Source organism: Oncorhynchus tshawytscha, linkage group LG03 (assembly GCF_018296145.1).
Source record: "Oncorhynchus tshawytscha isolate Ot180627B linkage group LG03, Otsh_v2.0, whole genome shotgun sequence".
NCBI classification, from domain to species: domain Eukaryota; kingdom Metazoa; phylum Chordata; class Actinopteri; order Salmoniformes; family Salmonidae; genus Oncorhynchus; species Oncorhynchus tshawytscha.
This window is the reverse complement of record NC_056431.1, coordinates 17,331,290-17,349,885: the sequence shown is the minus strand read 5'-3', so window position 1 is coordinate 17,349,885 and position 18,596 is coordinate 17,331,290. Positions and strand designations below refer to the sequence as shown.

The 18,596-nt window shown below is 41.0% G+C and overlaps 1 protein-coding gene across 2 annotated transcripts; it reads left to right on the top strand.

Annotated features, from left to right (window-relative positions):
- The first annotated feature begins 5,765 nt into the window (after nucleotides 1-5,765).
- Nucleotides 5,766-17,664, top strand: tp53inp1 (tumor protein p53 inducible nuclear protein 1). 2 transcript variants are annotated; one of them, XM_042311057.1, is made up of 5 exons: nucleotides 5,766-5,989; nucleotides 6,612-6,661; nucleotides 8,180-8,508; nucleotides 11,617-12,088; nucleotides 14,811-17,664. In XM_042311057.1, exons 3-5 carry the CDS (start codon nucleotides 8,382-8,384, stop codon nucleotides 15,058-15,060), a joined length of 849 nt encoding a protein of 282 aa, XP_042166991.1. In that variant the 5' UTR covers nucleotides 5,766-5,989; nucleotides 6,612-6,661; nucleotides 8,180-8,381; the 3' UTR covers nucleotides 15,061-17,664. The 2 variants fall into 2 exon arrangements, with proteins under 2 accessions (XP_042166991.1, XP_042166986.1); XM_042311052.1 differs by lacking the exon at nucleotides 6,612-6,661.
- Nucleotides 17,665-18,596: the final 932 nt, after the last annotated feature.

Below are 18,596 nucleotides of genomic sequence, written 5' to 3'. Positions count from 1 at the left end.
CTAATGGTTGGGGCATTGGGCCAGTAACCGAAAGTTCCCTAGTTCAAATCTATGAGCCATCAAGGTGAAAAATCAGTCTGTGCCCTTGAGCAAGGCACTTAACTGTAATTGCTCTAGGGTCACCCTGGCTCTCCAGGGTCACCCTGAGGGTGTCTTGGGAAGATTAGGGATATGCAAAAAACACATTTCCAATTCACATGTGTATTTACTTGGATAAATATAATAAGCACCCACTGAATGATCATTTCATTACATACGGCTTGTGATTAATTGGCCTTTTGCTTGAGTTGTTTTTTTTGTACGCTTTTGCTGTAATAGTCTTGGCATATTATAAAAAACTATTTTCTGTTGTTCAGTTGTAGCCCAGCGTGGGTTGTTGTCTGTGTTAACTAGCCAGAGTCCGAGCCAGGCTGTGGAACACCGGTAGCGTTTGCCGGCCAAGAGTATTTACCAACTCTGAACAGCGTGCCAGACATAATTTGCAAACCGATTCTACATGTAGAATCATGCTAAATTTCGTCAGAGGTCCAACAGTGGGTGGTCCCTAAAACGTACCGAACCTAGCATAATGCCAAATAATTGGGGGTTGATTTAGTCTAGTTTTGAACAAATGTATATTATCTCTTTTTGTTTTACTCAGGCAAGGAAATAATTGTTTAGTTCCCATCCCATAAGGGACAGGAATTACCACTTCAATATTTATACGTTTGATAATATGTTAATATTTGTCAAGGAATGTATTTGATGCACTTGAGTCATGTATAGTGTTAATCACAAACTAAAGTCAATGAACTAAAACTGGTGTAAATGTTTCTCATGCTTGTGCCTCCTTTACAGTCATCGCTGTGAATGACAACTCGCATATCTTGTCTACTTGAAACGTATTGCCGTTAATATGCAAATGCAAGAATTGAGAACAACAAACTGCAGTTTAAGGTGGTTGGCATGTCACTGCTGAGTTTGTGAAGATTGTTTTTCACCAATAAAGCCATTTTTTTCAGTATCAATGTCTTGTCTGGGATAGGTTGGTGCTATTTAGGACTTAATTCATACACCTCATTCACCAGTGGTTTATTTTGGTGGACAAAGTAGCCATGTCCGTAGTCTGCCTCCACAACCGTAATTAACTCATTTGATTTATTTTTAGCGTCTCGTGAGTCCATTACATGTTGGTGCTCAACAGTCAAGGTTATTTTCCATGGGAGTGACTGACTGGATGGCCCACCTAATCACTTGCTGACTCGCACATGTCTGCTCTGCCTTCTCTGTCCTGTTCAGCTGATGCAATTCTTAAGAGTGATGTCACTCCCTCCCTGCATCTCTTTGCTCCTTATCCTGCTTGTTCCCTGTCCACCTCTTTTCCTCTCTAAGTTGTCCTATCATGTTCTTACTCACGCTTATCTCCATTCATGGCATACCTTTCCCACATTACCTAGAGTGTTCGTGACTGTTCTTCAAAACAATAATTTAAGCATTCATTGTAAATATTGAATTTCTGTGTGCCTTAGCTTGAGCGAGTATGTTTGTCTTTTAAGGTAGACAGACTGGCAGGAAAGGTTGCCCTCCCACTTGTCTGTCTTGTATTGGTTAACAGGCAAACAAGTGAAGTTTAACTGTCACAACCTGGGTCAATGTTAATCAAACAGAACCAGATGCAAATTTCATGTTTCACCTAATCATCGATCCTATCACAGGTTATTATGGGTGTCAAACATACTGTAGGTTATGGGCGTCTGTTGTATATTTTTGTCCATTCAAAAGGGACTGCAAGAAAAACAATGTTTGAACCTATTTCACCAGTTTTGATTTTTTTTTTTTTTTTACCCATAGTTCCATATGAATCTTTCCTAGTGATGTGATTTTACTTGACATAATAGTTGTTGAGGGCTGGAAATGTCACCCTCTGCCTATCAATGGACAGAAAGTGTCAATCCAACCATAGAATGTGGCTGAATGAAGTAGCCTACCACACTTAAATGAGTCCTTAACTTTGCAGTGAATGCATGCATGCTCCTGTGTTTTCACAGCCTTCTCTTTACCCCACAGCTTGAATACACAGCTGTTTTTCCCCAAATTCCCAAAACTCTTTCACATGACCTTTGACATAGGTTTCCTTTTGTTGATTTTGATTATTTATTTATTTTTTTTCTATTTCTGAACTGTCCCTCAAGGAATAGCTGTCCCCTTGAATGCACTTTAACTGGACTACTCTGAGAAGATTCTGTGATGTTCTTTTCTGTCACATGCACAGTTTCAATTCACCATGTTAAATATCAGAGAAAATACTAATTAGTCTGTTCTGTAAAAAAATGTACGTTATTGATTTATTAAACCGCTGAAATGACAAGTCTTCAGTGAACTGTCACCTAGTAGGTATTGCCCACTTTGAAACAAACATTAACAACATTATGTAAAGATGCGGTGTCTTCAAGTGAAAGGGAACATGTATTGTCTTTGTATAAAATGACGATGGCCCATTTAAATTACACAATTTTTTTGTTGTTGTTAAAAGCACTTGATTTATTGACAGGATGAGGTATCAGAGAAAGTCTACTTGATGTTCGGCAGATTGACATTACCTAATCCTGATGGTAATTTAACATTTTTATCAAAAAATGTTTTCACTCTTAATCCTTATTTGTTTCCTGTTTCTGAATAACACAAATGTTTGACTTCCATAATGTAAACATTTGAATGTTCTTAATAGAAACACCATAGTAGGTTTTAATTTGTTTATCCAAGTTAAATTGGAACTCAAGTTATGTAGGTCAAGAACACACTCAGGTTGATTTTGAGTGATGTAACACTGTTGTGGCAAAAAGGAAACGGAGTTGAGCGGAAAGCCACATCTTCAGTGTTGCAATAGTAGCCAACTAAAACAGCACCGGTGTGGGCTTTGTTTTTGGGCCTGGAATATTACAGAAATGGCTGGTTAGATTTTTCTTTACATGGACACATATGACTGATTCACACTTTGATAACCTCACCTCTGAAAGGTGTGGGGGGGATTTGCCTTCCAGGAAGAGTTTGTCCCACTACTCGGTGCTTACACAAACACACGACTGTGCCCTATGGTCCAGTGTAGAGAAACCAGACTGCCCTAATGGGAGAGGGCAGGGTGGTTGTGGCATAAGACAACACATACTCAGTTTATGGCCTCCACATTTTTATGATGGCCTCATCATATCCACCTCTCAGCTCTCTGACAAGAGACTTCCTCATTTCAACATGGATCTTTGTTTTGTGGGTTAGTATATATTTAGAAACACTATTTCAATCTACATACTTGCCATGTTATTTTTCTTGCGGCCTCAAACTACTTGGTATTGGTATTTCTTACATATTAGTTGTGGATGGCTGACTGAGACATGTCGTAACTTCCTATGTCTGTCTATAGGCCCACTGTGAAACGTTGTTCCATTTTCACCCCAATTGAATACTTGGCCAGCAGTCCAGGGGCAGATTGCACCAGTTGGGTGTAAAAAATAAAGTTGGTATAAAATGCTAGGTTGCACCAGCCAAAAATAAGATTAGTCGTAGCTAAATCCGATGTAAACTATGTGCCTTCATGAGATTTGATGCTTCGTCATTATGGTTGGTCAGTCATGGCAGATCTATACAATGATTTATATAAAGCCTGGATTGATAACGCGATTGAGAGGCTTGGAAGCCACCTGTCGGCCATATTGGCACTCCGGATTAGGAGCAGTCCTCCATAGGATGAATGGAATTCTACAATATTTCAATTAAATGTTTTGAGGGACTCGGGGACTGACAAAATTACATGTATTTAACTATTTGTTGTTTGTTATAGTGGGGACAGTAACAGTACTCTCAACAACAAAAAATGCTTTAGGGAAAATGTCTTTGCTCACAATATAATTTAGAAGTATGCATTAAGGTGTCTATAATAGAAAACGAATGTAGACATGAATAAACGCATTTTTATAGCTTCCAAAATATGTTTTAGAATTGAGTGCCTCGATGGCTGCGAGCAGGGTTCAATGCAGCGCCCCCTGTTAGTCATCCAGGGTTTAAACACATCATTGATTCTAAACTTTGCAAGGTATGTTCGTCACATCACAAAGCCCACCACTACGCATGCAAATTTTTCTCAACAACAACTGGATGGATAATTACTCTGGGAATGAATATCACTGAATGACGGGAATATTCGAATAAAGTAGGCTAATGCCATTGATCATATTGTTACAGATACTCCCAGTCATCCAACCGTTTTAAATAGCGATAGGTGTGTGTGGTCAGCTATAATTTCGGCGTTTAATTTAACCTAGGCACGTCAGTTAATAACACATTCTTATTTACAATGGTAGACAAACTCGGGCGACGCTGGGACAATTGTGCGCCGACCTATGGGACTCCCAAATACGGCCGGATGTGATGCAGCCTGGATTCGAACCAGGGACTGCAGATATGAACAGCAAAGGACGGATATGCAGTGCCTTAGACCGCTGCGCCACTCGGTAGCCCCAACTGCGCTTCTTTGATACAATTGTGGGGACTCGTCTTGATAAATCAATCAGTACTTTTTTTGTGTTTTCACAGAATGTCCGTTTTGGATAGCCTACACGGCTGGGGAAATGTTAGCCAAATTGAGGCGAGTGTTTTTCTAGCCTCAAAAACGATTTGCTATTGGTATTTTATTACATGTTAGTTGTGTATGGCTTACTTAGGAAATTAACAAAGACACTTCTATGTCTGTCTTTTTGCCCACTGTGAAATGCAGACCCATTTTCACCCTAATGGAATACTGGGCCAGCAATCCAGCACATTTTACATCGGACGTAGAGTTACGACCCATTTACAACCAACTGGCGCAACCAGCCCCAGGAGGTCCTTTGTCCGAAGTGTTCTTAATCTGGTTTATGTATGGGGGTTGGTGTACCATTGGATCAGGCCCCTTTTCCCAATTTGCACCGCTTGAGGGAAGGGGTGCTTTGTTGTACCCCTCAACGGGTGACCGACACTCTGTATTGAGTGCATTGTCATCTTTTTGTCCCCTCTTCCTTTGTCTGGATCCTTTTTGTTTGTGAAGCCAATGGCCCATTCTGTCCCGATAGAGGAGACATACATACATCTCATTTTTGTGATTGCAAAAAAAAAAACTTGGTGTGATGTTACAATAATGAAACATATAGATTTTATGTTTCCTTTTCGGGAGGGGGCCGAGATGTTATTGCTTTGTAACATGGTCCCACACTCCTAAATGTACTTTTTTTTTGGTCAATTCTAATGCATGGGTGCTGAATAGTGTTTTGGTACTTTTGATAATGTCACCATCACATTATTAGAGCATTTGACTGTCACTGGGCTACAGGGCGATGTTTTATTGAGCGAAGGAAATAATATTATAGGATGGCTTCATTTACCCTTTATGGACAGTTATATAACAGGGTTAGAACGCATATTATAATATTGCTAATTTATAGCCTGCTATCCATAAAGCTTGATAAATTAAGCCGGGAAATAGTAAAAATACATTAGGAAACATATGGGCTCTATTTTACCCATCACAGGAAATAAGGGTGCTTTGTCAAATATGTTGACAAGTTTGAAGAAAGACTTTAAAAATCAATCCCAAAAACTTGTGGGCTGGGTTTAGCCCAGTCTTGTCTTTCTCTGGGGTGGTCACGTGCGTTGGTGACTGTTTGTCAGAGTCAACGGCAGTGTATGATTGGCTTACAGATTTAATACAGGGACCTCCCATAGGCTGTTGAAAACTACGTCTCTCGGATCAGCTGTTAGTGCGCCTCAACAATAACAAAGGGAACAGTTGGGACCTCGGAAAGGCTCGGACAAAGTAACGAACTGTGTAGCTCCGAATACAAAGGTCCATGTACTTAATTTCTTCTGCGAAGAAAACTTTTTTTTTATATATATTTTCTAAAAGATACAATCTACCTCAAAGTCTTAAGGATTTAATCACTAAATATCCGTCCTTTGCTGTTCACATCTTTTCTTGCCGCAGGTGAGTTTTTTGGGGGTCTCTTTGTTGTCTGTTGTTCAAAGAACACGCAGTAATCTTTTGCAATTCAATTGTAGGCCATTGTTGACATGACATTATTTTCACAAGAACGGTTTAGCACAAACACAGCCTATTTTCACTGTTTTTATGCACCAACAATGTTTTGTGTAGTAAAAATAAGATTCTCGGCCTATTTTTGCCAAATAAGAGGCAGACGGTAGTCTGCTGAAAATGTATTATCATGGCAAGGTCTATATGTCTCCCGATCTATTGAAGGAGGTGCTATTTATATGCACAAAACAGAATTGTACTTTGCTGGCAGATTAAGATTGTAAAAGCTGCGACCCGCCCAAGTGGTGTAGGGTTACGCTCTACACCCTCTGCTTGTATGCTAGTCAACAAACCATCCTGCAATCAGACAGCCTACCACGATTTGAAGTTGTTATTGAACCTAAAATGTGCCGTTTTTTTTGTTTTGATGTAATAACTTAACATTTATTTATATTTTCAGTGATTTATTTGTTTTATTACAGAACCAATATCATGCATTTTGATCTGGGTAGAAACCCCATGGAGAATATCCATATGACGTAATCGTTACGGTACTAACGTTCTCTGTTCCAAGGTGCCGACCACAGGCCTCCAACCAACCATCCAAACGCATACGACAAGAAAGTGAGCTCTCACACAACCTACGGTTTCATTTCGTTACTAATAATATACTGCCATTTTAATGGGCCCAATATCACGACGCATCTTCATCCCCCCTCCTTGTTTTCTATCTGAATAGAGCCAGCGTTCTCGGGAAGGAAACAATGCATGCAAGCGATATTTTGTTGAGGACGAACAGGTGCAGGGGATTATAACCCAGTTGCCTATTGGACATACTGTAGATTAAGTCTCATAGAAAAGCCCTCAGTCCCTTGACCTCATTGCACAGCTGCTCATTTTCGTTGAATCTTAGAAATAAGAGGATATTGAATCAAAGAACGAAGTGTTTGCATTCGCTGGCAGCCAACACATCTTCTGACGAAGATGTCTGCTGTTAAGTAATACATGACAAACTGTATAATGTGTGTGTTTTCCTGTAGCCTGCCTGGCAGACCAGGTTTCAATTTCCAAGTTTCAGTTTTGTGTCACGTCTACCAAACAGTGATCTTGTCCTTTTTGAACATTATCATAAAGAAGCCAAATAAGAAGCTACTGCAGTTCTCAGCTTTTCAGATCTTACAAAACCACAGATCTCTATTTATTGGCTGCACTGCTCTGTATTTGTTTTCCATAAATGTGTACATGCATACAACTCATAGTTTACAATTGCACTGACAAATGTGGCTTCACAGCAGGAATTTAATGTTGTCTGGTAGAATAATGGTTTTTGTGTATCAGTAATCCTGCTTCAGGTCAGGGGTCATAATCTATGACCTGAAGTGAGTGTAAAGGCTGTGCTGTATCCCTGGTGTGTCAGTGTGGGGGTAGTAGTTCACTTTATCAGCAGAGGAAAATGCTGTCTGGCTTTTTACACTCTAGTCAGTGGGACTGGAGGTCTAATTGCAAAGAAAGGTCCATCCTTAACCACCAATACTGGGCTGTATGGTCACAGAGAGTTGACCCCCTAGGTGAAGATACAGCACTATAGTGTGTGTTCTATAAAGGACCACCCCTATCAGTGAACAAGCTGCTAGGTTACAGATCTATTAAGCCCACACATATTTGGTCAGTGTGTCTATGTCAGTTGGCAGCTAGGTGGTGATGATGGGTCTATTTCCATAATTGGCTTTATGAGGGATGTCTGGTAGATAGGCAAATGATACCCACACCTGTAAACATTTACGACCACATATGGTGCATCTTTGAAGTCTGTGACAGTTGTGAATGATCTGACTACCCTTTTATATGTTTAATTATTGAGTATTAGAGATATAGAAAATCAGATTTTGGCAGAGAGTGTTAATATTGGACTGTCCTCTCAAACTAGTAACCCAGAAATAAACACAGATGTCCTTCCAGTTCAGTCTGACCCATGTTTTCCTCCTGCCAATTGCCCAAAAGCCAAAGGAGATTTGCATGCATCTCCCCCCTCCTTTTTCACACAGGTCTTTATAAGCTCATGTGTATATGGTCTCAAATGTGTCACTCAAGATCACAACAAATTATTCTCTCTCTTTCTCCCCCTCCCCTTTTGTCTCTTAGGTCCTTTGTAATTTTGCACACGTCGAGGTGAGCTATGACCAGACTTTGCACGGCTCCCCTCAGATGATAGACATCCGTACCTTATTGAAGCACTTTAGCACCTGCAGCTGATGACCAAAGTGCCTGTTCCCCACCCTCACCCCGGGCCTCGCACCACTCAGCCCCCCCTTGGTCCTGCCGTACCCCACCAAGGAGTCCCAGTATGTTCCAGAGGCTCACCAGCGTCCTGTTTGGGGGCGATGTGGAGGAGGTGAGTGGGGGAGGCCCTGGAGAACAGGGCTTTGGCCAGAAGGAGGAGGATGAAGAGTGGATCCTGGTGGACTATCTGGGTGAGTTTCAGAACATACACAGACCCACACACAGAGGAAACCTTCATAAACAGTCAAATACACACTCTAAACACAAACAACCCCTCACACACCATAACCTCCTGGTATTCATGTACAAAACGTTTCAGATGGGTTCAACAGTGAGCATCATTTCCATACAGTCACGTGGTGGGAACTTCACTACCTTTTTAAAAGTCAACACAGATTATTTTCCGCTGCAGCGTTTGTTTTTCCATGTGAGCATATTATCAGATATATACATATCATCAGCATCTAAGAACTGACCTTATCAAACTGCTTGGCTATGCAATCCTTGGGTGCCTTATTGTCTCCATAAACCACCGTTTTGTGCCAACGCAACCTAAGTTCACCTGCATTCACAAATGCAGACACAAGGATGCTACTCTAAGCCCTGGCAAGGTTCCCAGTATCCATACGCACAAGAACACATACACGTGTGCCCAGACACACATGGTTCTACACATATACAGTATATAAATGCCGCTCAATAACACACACACACTTGTTCATTGGGGGGAAGGGAGGGCATCCACCCCGTCTGTCCCTGATACATCACATCTCATATTCCACAAGTGTGTGAATATTCAAGGTGTGAGAGACTGAATTCTGCTGGCCCACTTCTGTACGGGGGAGGGGAGGGTGGTGGAAGGGATATGGGGCAGTATATGGGCAATATGTCTATAAACGGGTCAAACAAAAGCATGAGTGGAGGAAGGTAAAAATAGGCCCGGTAGAGTTACCCTTCTAGGCTCTGAGGAGTGAGATGTGTGGGCAGACAGCCCAGCAGAATTCCCCTTCAGAATTGCCACCAGTCGGTAACGCAGTCTATGACCCAAACCACCTGGGATTAATGCATTCATAGCGTTGTCTATCATGTCCATTATTCGTTATAGGACTTGTATTACACATGTAGCTCATGGCCTCTTACGACAACCTTTGGAAATGCATTAAGGCTGAGAATGTGTTCGTAATCCATTTTACACATCATTCATTCCAGGTATTCCAGGTAAATGCTTAAATGCCTATAAAAGCATTCATAATGCTTTACAAACAGGTGGTTGATATATTACCCTATAGTCCAGCACTCTGTAGCCTTACCCAAACTGTTATGTGATCATAGAACAGTATGATATAATAATGATTCATCTGATCACAGTGAATCTCTATCAGATGATACATGGTATCATAAACCCTTTTTACGTGTCTGTTTTATAGAACTTTTAGAGTGAATGCAGTAAGCAGAGGTCAGATGTTTTGTCTCTGAAAGTGTTGAATAATTCTTTCCTGCACAGACTGCAGTACCATGACCTATTTTGCAGTAGGGATTGATTCCACATGCTTAAAGTGTGTACTATTTAGTGTGTACCCGCTGTATTCCTAGTTCACTTTAACAGCTCAAGTTGTGCTAGTCTCCTACTTCTTCTAAACTGCCAATCTATTATATCAATAGCGTAGACTGCTTTCCTTCCCCCGTCCTGCGCACACAGATACAGTATACACACACACACGCACACAAAGTGGATGGTGGGGTGAGAGGATTACAGGTTCTAATTGGCCTTACAGAGACAGTGATGAGGGATGTAAGCTGTTTTAGGGTTCTGCTGCATTGCTTGGCGGCTAAAGCGTGTGGATCACCCTGAAGGTGTGTGTCAGCATGGATGAGATTTACTATTTTTATTTATTTTAGTTAACAAGGTGGCTGCACTGCCGCTGACACGCATGACAGAGAAAGATGAGGATGGAAACTGAAGTGTCCTTGGGAGTGGGTGTATTTCTATCACACACAGACACCGTAACACATCCACACACTCAGAAATGAACACGCTCTGAGGAACACAACACATCTGTACATACTACATCTGAAAAGGAAAGAGGGGAAACCTTTCATGATCATACACACACGGGAACACATCCAATACACACACACAGTTACACACAAAGGACACAGTTACACACAAAGGACACAGTTACACACAAAGGACACAGTTACACACAAAGGACACAGTTACACACAAAGGACACAGTTACACACAAAGGACACAGTTACACACAAAGGACACAGTTACACACAAAGGACACAGTTACACACAAAGGACACAGTTACACACAAAGGACACAGTTATACACAAACATGTACATGCACACACTCAGCTGTTTGTCAGAGATTCTGTCCAAAAAAAGACAGGCAGTCAGCTTTAAACTTTGGCCAGGAATGAAGTTTTAGCCAGACGTCCATGCAGGCTATTTTTAGTATAATGGGAAACCAAACAGCATTCTGCTGGCTTTGATTCCCATCTTGTATCAAGTTGCTTTTTCCATCATACTTCCCATATGGCAGTGTATTATTCTGACTTATTAGTGCACTATTAGTGCACTTAGTGCACTATTTACAGTAACACCACCAAGTCTCAAAGCAAGACATGCTGTATTGCCCAGGGATGCAGTGAATACAACTTCTCGCTCCAGCCAAACCACCTCACTTAACTTGATTAGATTTATTCAATTGAAACTTAGTTTCTCTCCTAACCTTTTAAGCAGCATCACGAGTTGAGATAGTTAGTTATCTAGTGGAAAAACATGTTTTGGTGCATTCTAGAGTTGGGAAAGACTGTAAAGCATTTGGCAAAAGTTTGTTAGAGGGAGTTGCTGAAGCTGCTTGTTCCTATGAGTGACAGCTCTTGCGCACACACACACACTATAGTATTTTGGGTCAGGCATGTTATTCTGACCGATAGAACACTGCTCTGTTCCTGTGGGGCTTTGACACCTATGCGTCAGGGGAAAATATGTTTTTGTTTTGATCGCTAAAGCCATTCTCTCTGTGCCACATTGCCCCCTAAAGTCATGTCAGGGTATTGCATATGAGTTGTTATCCCACCCAGGTTGACCTCAAGACCATCATATTGCATTTTTAAATTTTTCTACAGGGAGTTTTACACCTTTTTTTATCAGCAATTATAAAAATCAATGGTTGTAAAATGCGTTTTCACACACCCTACATGCTTTTGTTGCAAACAAACTTTCCATTTCTTATTAAAATGTAAATTGTGCTGGTGTATCCTAACCAATCCCTGCCTTTCTCCTCAGCCGAGGCCTGCTCCAGCCCCTGTGGTGACGGCCTGTCTGAGGTGGAACTGACTTCGGAGGAGGAGGGGGACCTTGTGGTAGTCCCCTCTCCCATCGCCAGCTCCCCCATCCGCTATGCCTCCTGCACCTCCCTGGACTCCACCGCCGACACCGAGGATGGGGGTCCCGAGGAGGAAGAGGGGGGTTTCCAGCGCCTGGAGGCCTGTTCTTTAGAGGAGAGCTGGTTCGTTACTCCCCCACCCTGCTTCGGCGGGGGGAGGAGGGGCAAGCCTATGGTACTGGAGACCAGCCCCCTGGAGAACCTGCTGATAGAACACCCCAGCATGTCTGTGTACACCACCCACTGTCCCCCACGACTCTCCCTCAACCTCCCCCTCTCCCTCAACCTCAATCTCTGCCTCCCCCCCGTTGACACACCTGTCGCTGTGGGCATGGAACCGGGACGACGGTCGCTTGACACACCCTGCCACAGGTAGGGCTTGTTGCTACAAAAATACTGGCAGTAGTGTTACAGCACCTAAATTTAGTGAATTTCCCATGTCTTCTTATATGGGCAGAAAACGTACATTCTTGTTAATCTAACTGCACTGTCCAACTTACAGTAGCTATTACAGTGAAAAAATACCATGCTATTGTTTAAGGAGTGCACAACAACAAACTTTTATCACGGCAACTGGTTTGATACATTCACCTCTGAAGGTAAATAATGTACTTACATTCAGTAATCTTGCTCTGATTTGTCATCCTGAGGGTCCCAGAGATAAAATGTAGCATAATTTTGTGTGATAAAATCCATTTTTATATTCAAATGTAGGAACTGGGTTCTACAGTTTGAACCCCTGCTGTCTGTGTTAAAGTTAGTGTGTAAGCTAATGATCCATCATGTATGACATTCCTGGGAGTGCGTAAACAAAAATGTTGTAGTACCATATAAATTTGTATGTTCTCTATAGTTACAGTGGGGAAAAAAGTATTTAGTCAGCCACCAATTGTGCAAGTTCTCCCACTTAAAAAGATGAGAGAGGCCTGTAATTTTCATCATAGGTACACTTCAACTATGACAGACAAAATGAGAAAAAAAATCCAGAAAATCACATTGTAGGATTTTTAATGGATTTATTTGCAAATTATGGTGGAAAATAAGTATTTGGGCAATAACAAAAGTTTATCTCAATACTTTGTTATATACCCTTTGCTGGCAATGACAGAGGTCAAACATTTTCTGTAAGTCCTCACAAGGTTTTCACACACTGCTGGTATTTTGGCCCATTCCTCCATGCAGATCTCCTCTAGAGCAGTGATGTTTTGGGGCTGTTGCTGGGCAACACGGACTTTCAACTCCCTCCAAAGAGTTTCTATGGGGTAGAGATCTGGAGACTGGCTAGGCCACTCCAGGACCTTGAAATGCTTCTTACGAAGCCACTCCTTCGTTGCCCGGGCGGTGGGTTTGGGATCATTGTCATGCTGAAAGACCCAGCCACGTTTCATCTTCAATGCCCTTGCTGATGGAAGGAGGTTTTCACTCAAAATCTCACTATGCATGGCCCCATTCATTCTTTCCTTTACACGGATCAGTCGTCCTGGTCCCTTTGCAGAAAAACAGCCCCAAAGCATGATATTTCCACCCCCATGCTTCACAGTAGGTATGGTGTTCTTTGGATGCAACTCAGCATTCTTTGTCCTTCAAACACAACGAGTTGAGTTTTTACCAAAAAGTTATATTTTGGTTTCATCTGACCATCTTCTTCTGGATCATCCAAATGCTCTCTAGCAAACTTCAGACGGGCCTGGACATGTCCTGGCTTAAGCAGGGGGACACGTCTGGCACTGCAGGATTTGAGTCCCTGGCGGCGTAGTATGTTACTGATGGTAGGCTTTGTTACTTTGGTCCCAGCTCTCTGCAGGTCATTCACTAGGTCCCCCCGTGTGGTTCTGAGATTTTTGCTCACCATTCTTGTGATCATTTTGACCCCACGGGGGAGATCTTGCGTGGAGCCCCAGATCGAGGGAGATTATCAGTGGTCTTGTATGTCTTCCATTTCCTAATAATTGCTACCACAGTTGATTTCTTCAAACCAAGCTGCTTACCTATTGCAGATTCAGTCTTCCCAGCTTGGTGCAGGTCTACAATTTTGTTTCTGGTGTCCTTTGACAGCTCTTTGGTCTTGGCCATAGTGGAGTTTGGAGTGTGACTGTTTGAGGTTGTGGACAGCTGTCTTTTATACTGATAACAAGTTCAAACAGGTGCAATTAATACAGGTAACGAGTGGAGGACAGAGGAGCCTCTTAAAGAAGAAGTTACAGGTATGTGAGAGCCAGAAATCTTGCTTGTTTGTAGGTGACGAAATACTTATTTTCCACCATAATTTGCAAATAAATTCATTACAAATCCTACAATGTGATTTTCTGGATTTTTTTTCTCATTTTGTCTGTCATAGTTGAAGTGTACCTATGATGAAAATTACCGGCCTCTCTCATCTTTTTAAGTGGGAGAACTTGCACAATTGGTGGCTGACTAAATACTTTTTTGCCCCACTGTATTTACTTGAAAATGTATCATTTGACAAATTTGGCACATTTGGGCAGACTTGATACAAAATATTGTCCAGTATTGCAATGCTTCACTGGATCAATCGGAAACGTTGCACACACTCTGCTGTCATCTTGTGGCCAAAATCTAAACAGTGCCTAAACTGCAATATTATATGATGGCCTTTCTCTTGCATTTCAAAGATGGAGAAGAGGGAAAAAACCTTTTTTGTTTGTATTATTTTTTACCAGATCTGATGTGTTATATTTGTTAGATGTTAGATCTAATATGTTGTATAATATTATATTTTGGGGGTGGCAGGTAGCTTAGTGGTTAGAGCGTTGGGCCAGTAACCGAAAGGTTGCTGGATCGAATCCCCGAGCAAGGCACTGTTCTCCCGGTAGGCTGGGGTTTTTGTTCTTATCTGACTTGCCTATTTGAAATAAAGGTTAAATTTAAAATTGACATTCAAAAAAAAATTCTCCTACATTAATTTCACAATTCCACAAACTTCAAAGTGTTTCCTTTAAAATGATATCAAGAATATGCATATCCTTGCTTCAGGTCCTGACAAGTAGTTAGATTTTGGTATTTCATTTTAGGCGCAAATTGAAAAAAGAACATGGATTAACCAATCCAGCCCCCTTCCTGTCTCCCCCTATAGGCCAGAGACGGCAGTGCAGTGCAGAGCCGGCCTCCATGCTGGCTGCTATGCGGCTGCCGTCCCAGGCCTCCTAGACCAGGCACAGCAGCATGGACGACTGGCCCAAAGGGTACGTGGCGCCGCCCAGCACCAGCTCCTCTCCCGCAATGCCCTGCGCCGCCTCAACCTGCTGCGTACTGGAGGGGCCAAGCAGGTCAAGACCACCACCACCTATCTACACCAGCCTGGCCAGAGGCATCTCAACTACTGAGGTCCTGGCCCTATCCCTTACCCTCCAACCATCAATTCATCCATCTGTCTCAACCTGGATCCACGAAAAGAGTTCATCCTGCAACATGCTCTCCATCTTCCCTCCATCCACCGATCCTCCACTCTGGAATGAAGAGACGTGATGAGGACTCCTTTAGAATCAATGCCATAGGTCACTTTACTCCGCCGCAGGTCCCCACCACCACATGGTAACTGGGAGAGTCTGGTTCAATCAGATATTACACCTGTGGCGACACTCTCCGCTTTCACCCACTCTGCAATGGTTGTGTGGTGTCATAGTGTGGCTGTATATGCTGCCATAGAATGGTTGTGTGATGTCATTGATTGATATCATGGAGTTGCTTGTATGCTGTCGTAGTGACATTGTAAGTGATGTCATTGAGTTGTTGTATGCTGTCATAGAGTGGTTGTGTGCTATCAGAAGAGGGTTTGTGGCTTAATATAATGACTGTGATGTCTTTAGAGTAGGAGTAGGCATTTAGAAAAGGAGCATGTCTTTCACTTGTAATTAGGACAGTTTAACAAGGTTGTTTCTCATGCCCCTCCAATGAAATTGCTTCCGCTCTCACTTCATGGCAAACTAATGTAATTTGTCATTCTGATGGCCACAACTTACTTTTCAAAATCATCACCTCCCCTCTCTTGACTATGGGTGAACCTGCCTTGAACTTAGTAATTCAGTACTTTCACAATATTGTTTGAGAAAATGATGGTCAAATACTGGGTTAAATATCACTAAACGCCTTGTTATAATAGTAGAATTTAAGATAAAAATGTATTTAAAAAAAATTCCATAATATTTTTTAAAAGAAAAAAAACGTATATTACATATCAGTATGAAGTTAGTATGAGTGTTTATCTACATAGGTATGTTTGTAAGCAGCGGTTTGACTATGTTAGTGTGTGATTTGTTGCATGGTTGTATAGCGCTAGTCTCCAGATGTTGAGAAAACAGAAGAAAAAAACTGTTTTTGTATCTTCTCATATTGTTTGTTCTAAATCTGCAGTCCACTTCTCAGGGTCATAGCCAATCACCTTTACACTTTACTAAAATGCAGATTACTTGACGGATGTTAATTGTCTTTGTACATACTGGAGACCTTCCAAATTTGTCATAGTGTGCTTTGCCTTGTGGTAATGTTTGTGATTAATGATTGACCTTTTAAAAGAATTGTGTGCGTCTCGATAAAATAGAATTTGAACGTTTGCTTGTCCAAGGACTGTGAAAATGAACTCCTACTCTCTCAATCGACTGTTATAACCCACCAAGATGGAGTGAAACTATTAGTCTTTTTAATTTTAGTTTGTATTTTTTTTCTGTGTACTTTCCATTGTTTTGAGTTAGATTTTTGACCTGCTCTTTATTTGCTTAGTTACATAACTTAGTAATATTATGTTAAAATGTCAACCAAAAAAGTAGCAGCAAACTCTAACCTTGCAATAGTTTATATTACTATTGTTTTTGCTTTTACAGTATATTCTTCTTTACTTTAACAATGTTTGCAAATTGGAGACTTTTGTGTTTTGAAATGGTCAAGTTTGTGACAACATGAATCTGTGCACTGTAGTGGTAAGAAAGCACAGAGACAACTCAAACACCCAAATAGCCTATTTTAGTTTCACAGAACCTCTAAAAGTCAAGTATCCAGGGCAAACTCAATCATTTACATGACCTAATATTACGATAACCTGATATTATGACCTAATATCACCTGTTTCTTTGTACTTATTGGGGGAAATACACAGTACATACATACTCAGATCTATTTAGCATGGTAGCATTAATAAGCAGTAAGGTGGTTTTGTCTCTATCGTTGTAAACTGATTTATAGTGAAGTGATTTAAGCCTAGCCATTGTATTTGTGTGTTTTTTATTTTCAAATTTCTCCGATTGCAAATCATTTGACGTGTCAATTTTTGTACTGCATTGTTGTGACACGGGCAACAGGACGAAGGGAATGGAGGAGATGGCTAAGTCCTCATTTTTAATGTGTGAAGCTGGAAGGAGCCATTTTGTTTTGTCCACGGCTGTCTGTCTGAGCTCTTTGATAATAACAGGGATTTGTATTTTATTTTATGCCTTGAATTTGTTGTGGATCACGTGCCTTCCAGGTTAAACAGTATAATGACAATGCATTAATGAAGAACTTGAACTGTTGTCCAAAGGGACAACACATACAAAAGAAAATCAGCTATGCACACAGGAGGTAGCTTCTCTTCGTGAACCACCCAGCCCATGTACAGCTTTTATACACAAATGTAGCAAACCCGTTTTCTTCTGTGTGAAGAAAATTTTGGTGGCATTTTTTTTTTTACTACGTGTTAGACTTCTGCTTTGGTTTAGTTTACTGGAATAATACAGCACTTTGCCAAAAAAAGTGTAGGAATTTGAGCGTTAACTGTTATTTATCTACTTAACTGATTGCATTATTTGTATTTTGGACATATGAGAGATCAATTCACTCTGTTTTTATGGTCAGCAAAATTTGCAAATGAGAATGTGGTAGTCTGTTCTAAAACTGTAATACATGCTCTGTTGTCATGATGTAATCCACAGTCTACAATAAATGTTTTCATACACATACTCTTCCGTTTCTGTCCATTTGATCCATTTAACCTTTATTCTACTGGGTTTATTCAACTAAGATGACATGTCTTTTGCAAGAAAGACCCACAGCCAGGCTTAATTCCCAAACCTAGCCCTTTATGGCACCGAGCTGAGATGTTACTTTCAGTATGACATTCTCATGAGTTCTGAAAGAAGAGTACGTAACTGCTTTGCACAGCAATATTAAAGCATAATAAAACGATTAAAAGATGGGCTTCATCAAACAATTGAGAACGAGTTATCACAAATGTTTGACCAATCACAACAGAGCAAAGTAGTTGCCAGGAAGATCTTCAATAACTATTACAAACAAACAACTGATTCAACACTTCAGAAAATAAACAGTGACCCAGAAAACAATAACTCTGATAAAATAATCCTATACACTTGTTTTAAAGGCTATAACATTGAATAATGACTGTTTATTCTGTGTTGAAATCGGAGGGGTATGCTACAAAGTGGAATCCAACAGTTGGCCAGCTAACCAACCAGAAATAAATGTTGATTTTCTGATTCATTAAAAAAGCTCAACATTATGCTTTTGGTTGTCACATTGTAGGATTTTTAATGAATTTATTTGCAAATTATGGTGGAAAATAAGTATTTGGTCACCTATAAAAAAGCAAGATTTCTGGCTCTCACATACCTGTAACTTCTTCTTTAAGAGGCTCCTCTGTCCTCCACTCATTACCTGTATTAATGGCACATGTTTGAACTTGTTATCAGTATAAAAGACACCTGTCCACAGCCTCAAACAGTCACACTCCAAACTCCACTATGGCCAAGACCAATGAGCTGTCAAAGGACACTGGAAACAAAATTGTAGACCTGCACCAGGCTGGGAAGACTGAATCTGCAATAGCTAAGTAGCTTGGTTTGAAGAAATCAACTGTGTGAGCAATTATTAG

What these genes read in the sequence shown, in the direction of transcription:
- tp53inp1 (XM_042311052.1), top strand. Translation starts at nt 8,382, where the DNA reads ATGTTCCAGAGGCTCACCAGCGTCCTGTTTGGGGGCGATGTGGAGGAG. An exon ending in GATCCTGGTGGACTATCTGG is followed by an intron (nt 8,509 to 11,616) that starts GTGAGTTTCAGA and finishes CTTTCTCCTCAG; the next exon opens with CCGAGGCCTGCTCCAGCCCC. An exon ending in CTTGACACACCCTGCCACAG is followed by an intron (nt 12,089 to 14,810) that starts GTAGGGCTTGTT and finishes CTCCCCCTATAG; the next exon opens with GCCAGAGACGGCAGTGCAGT.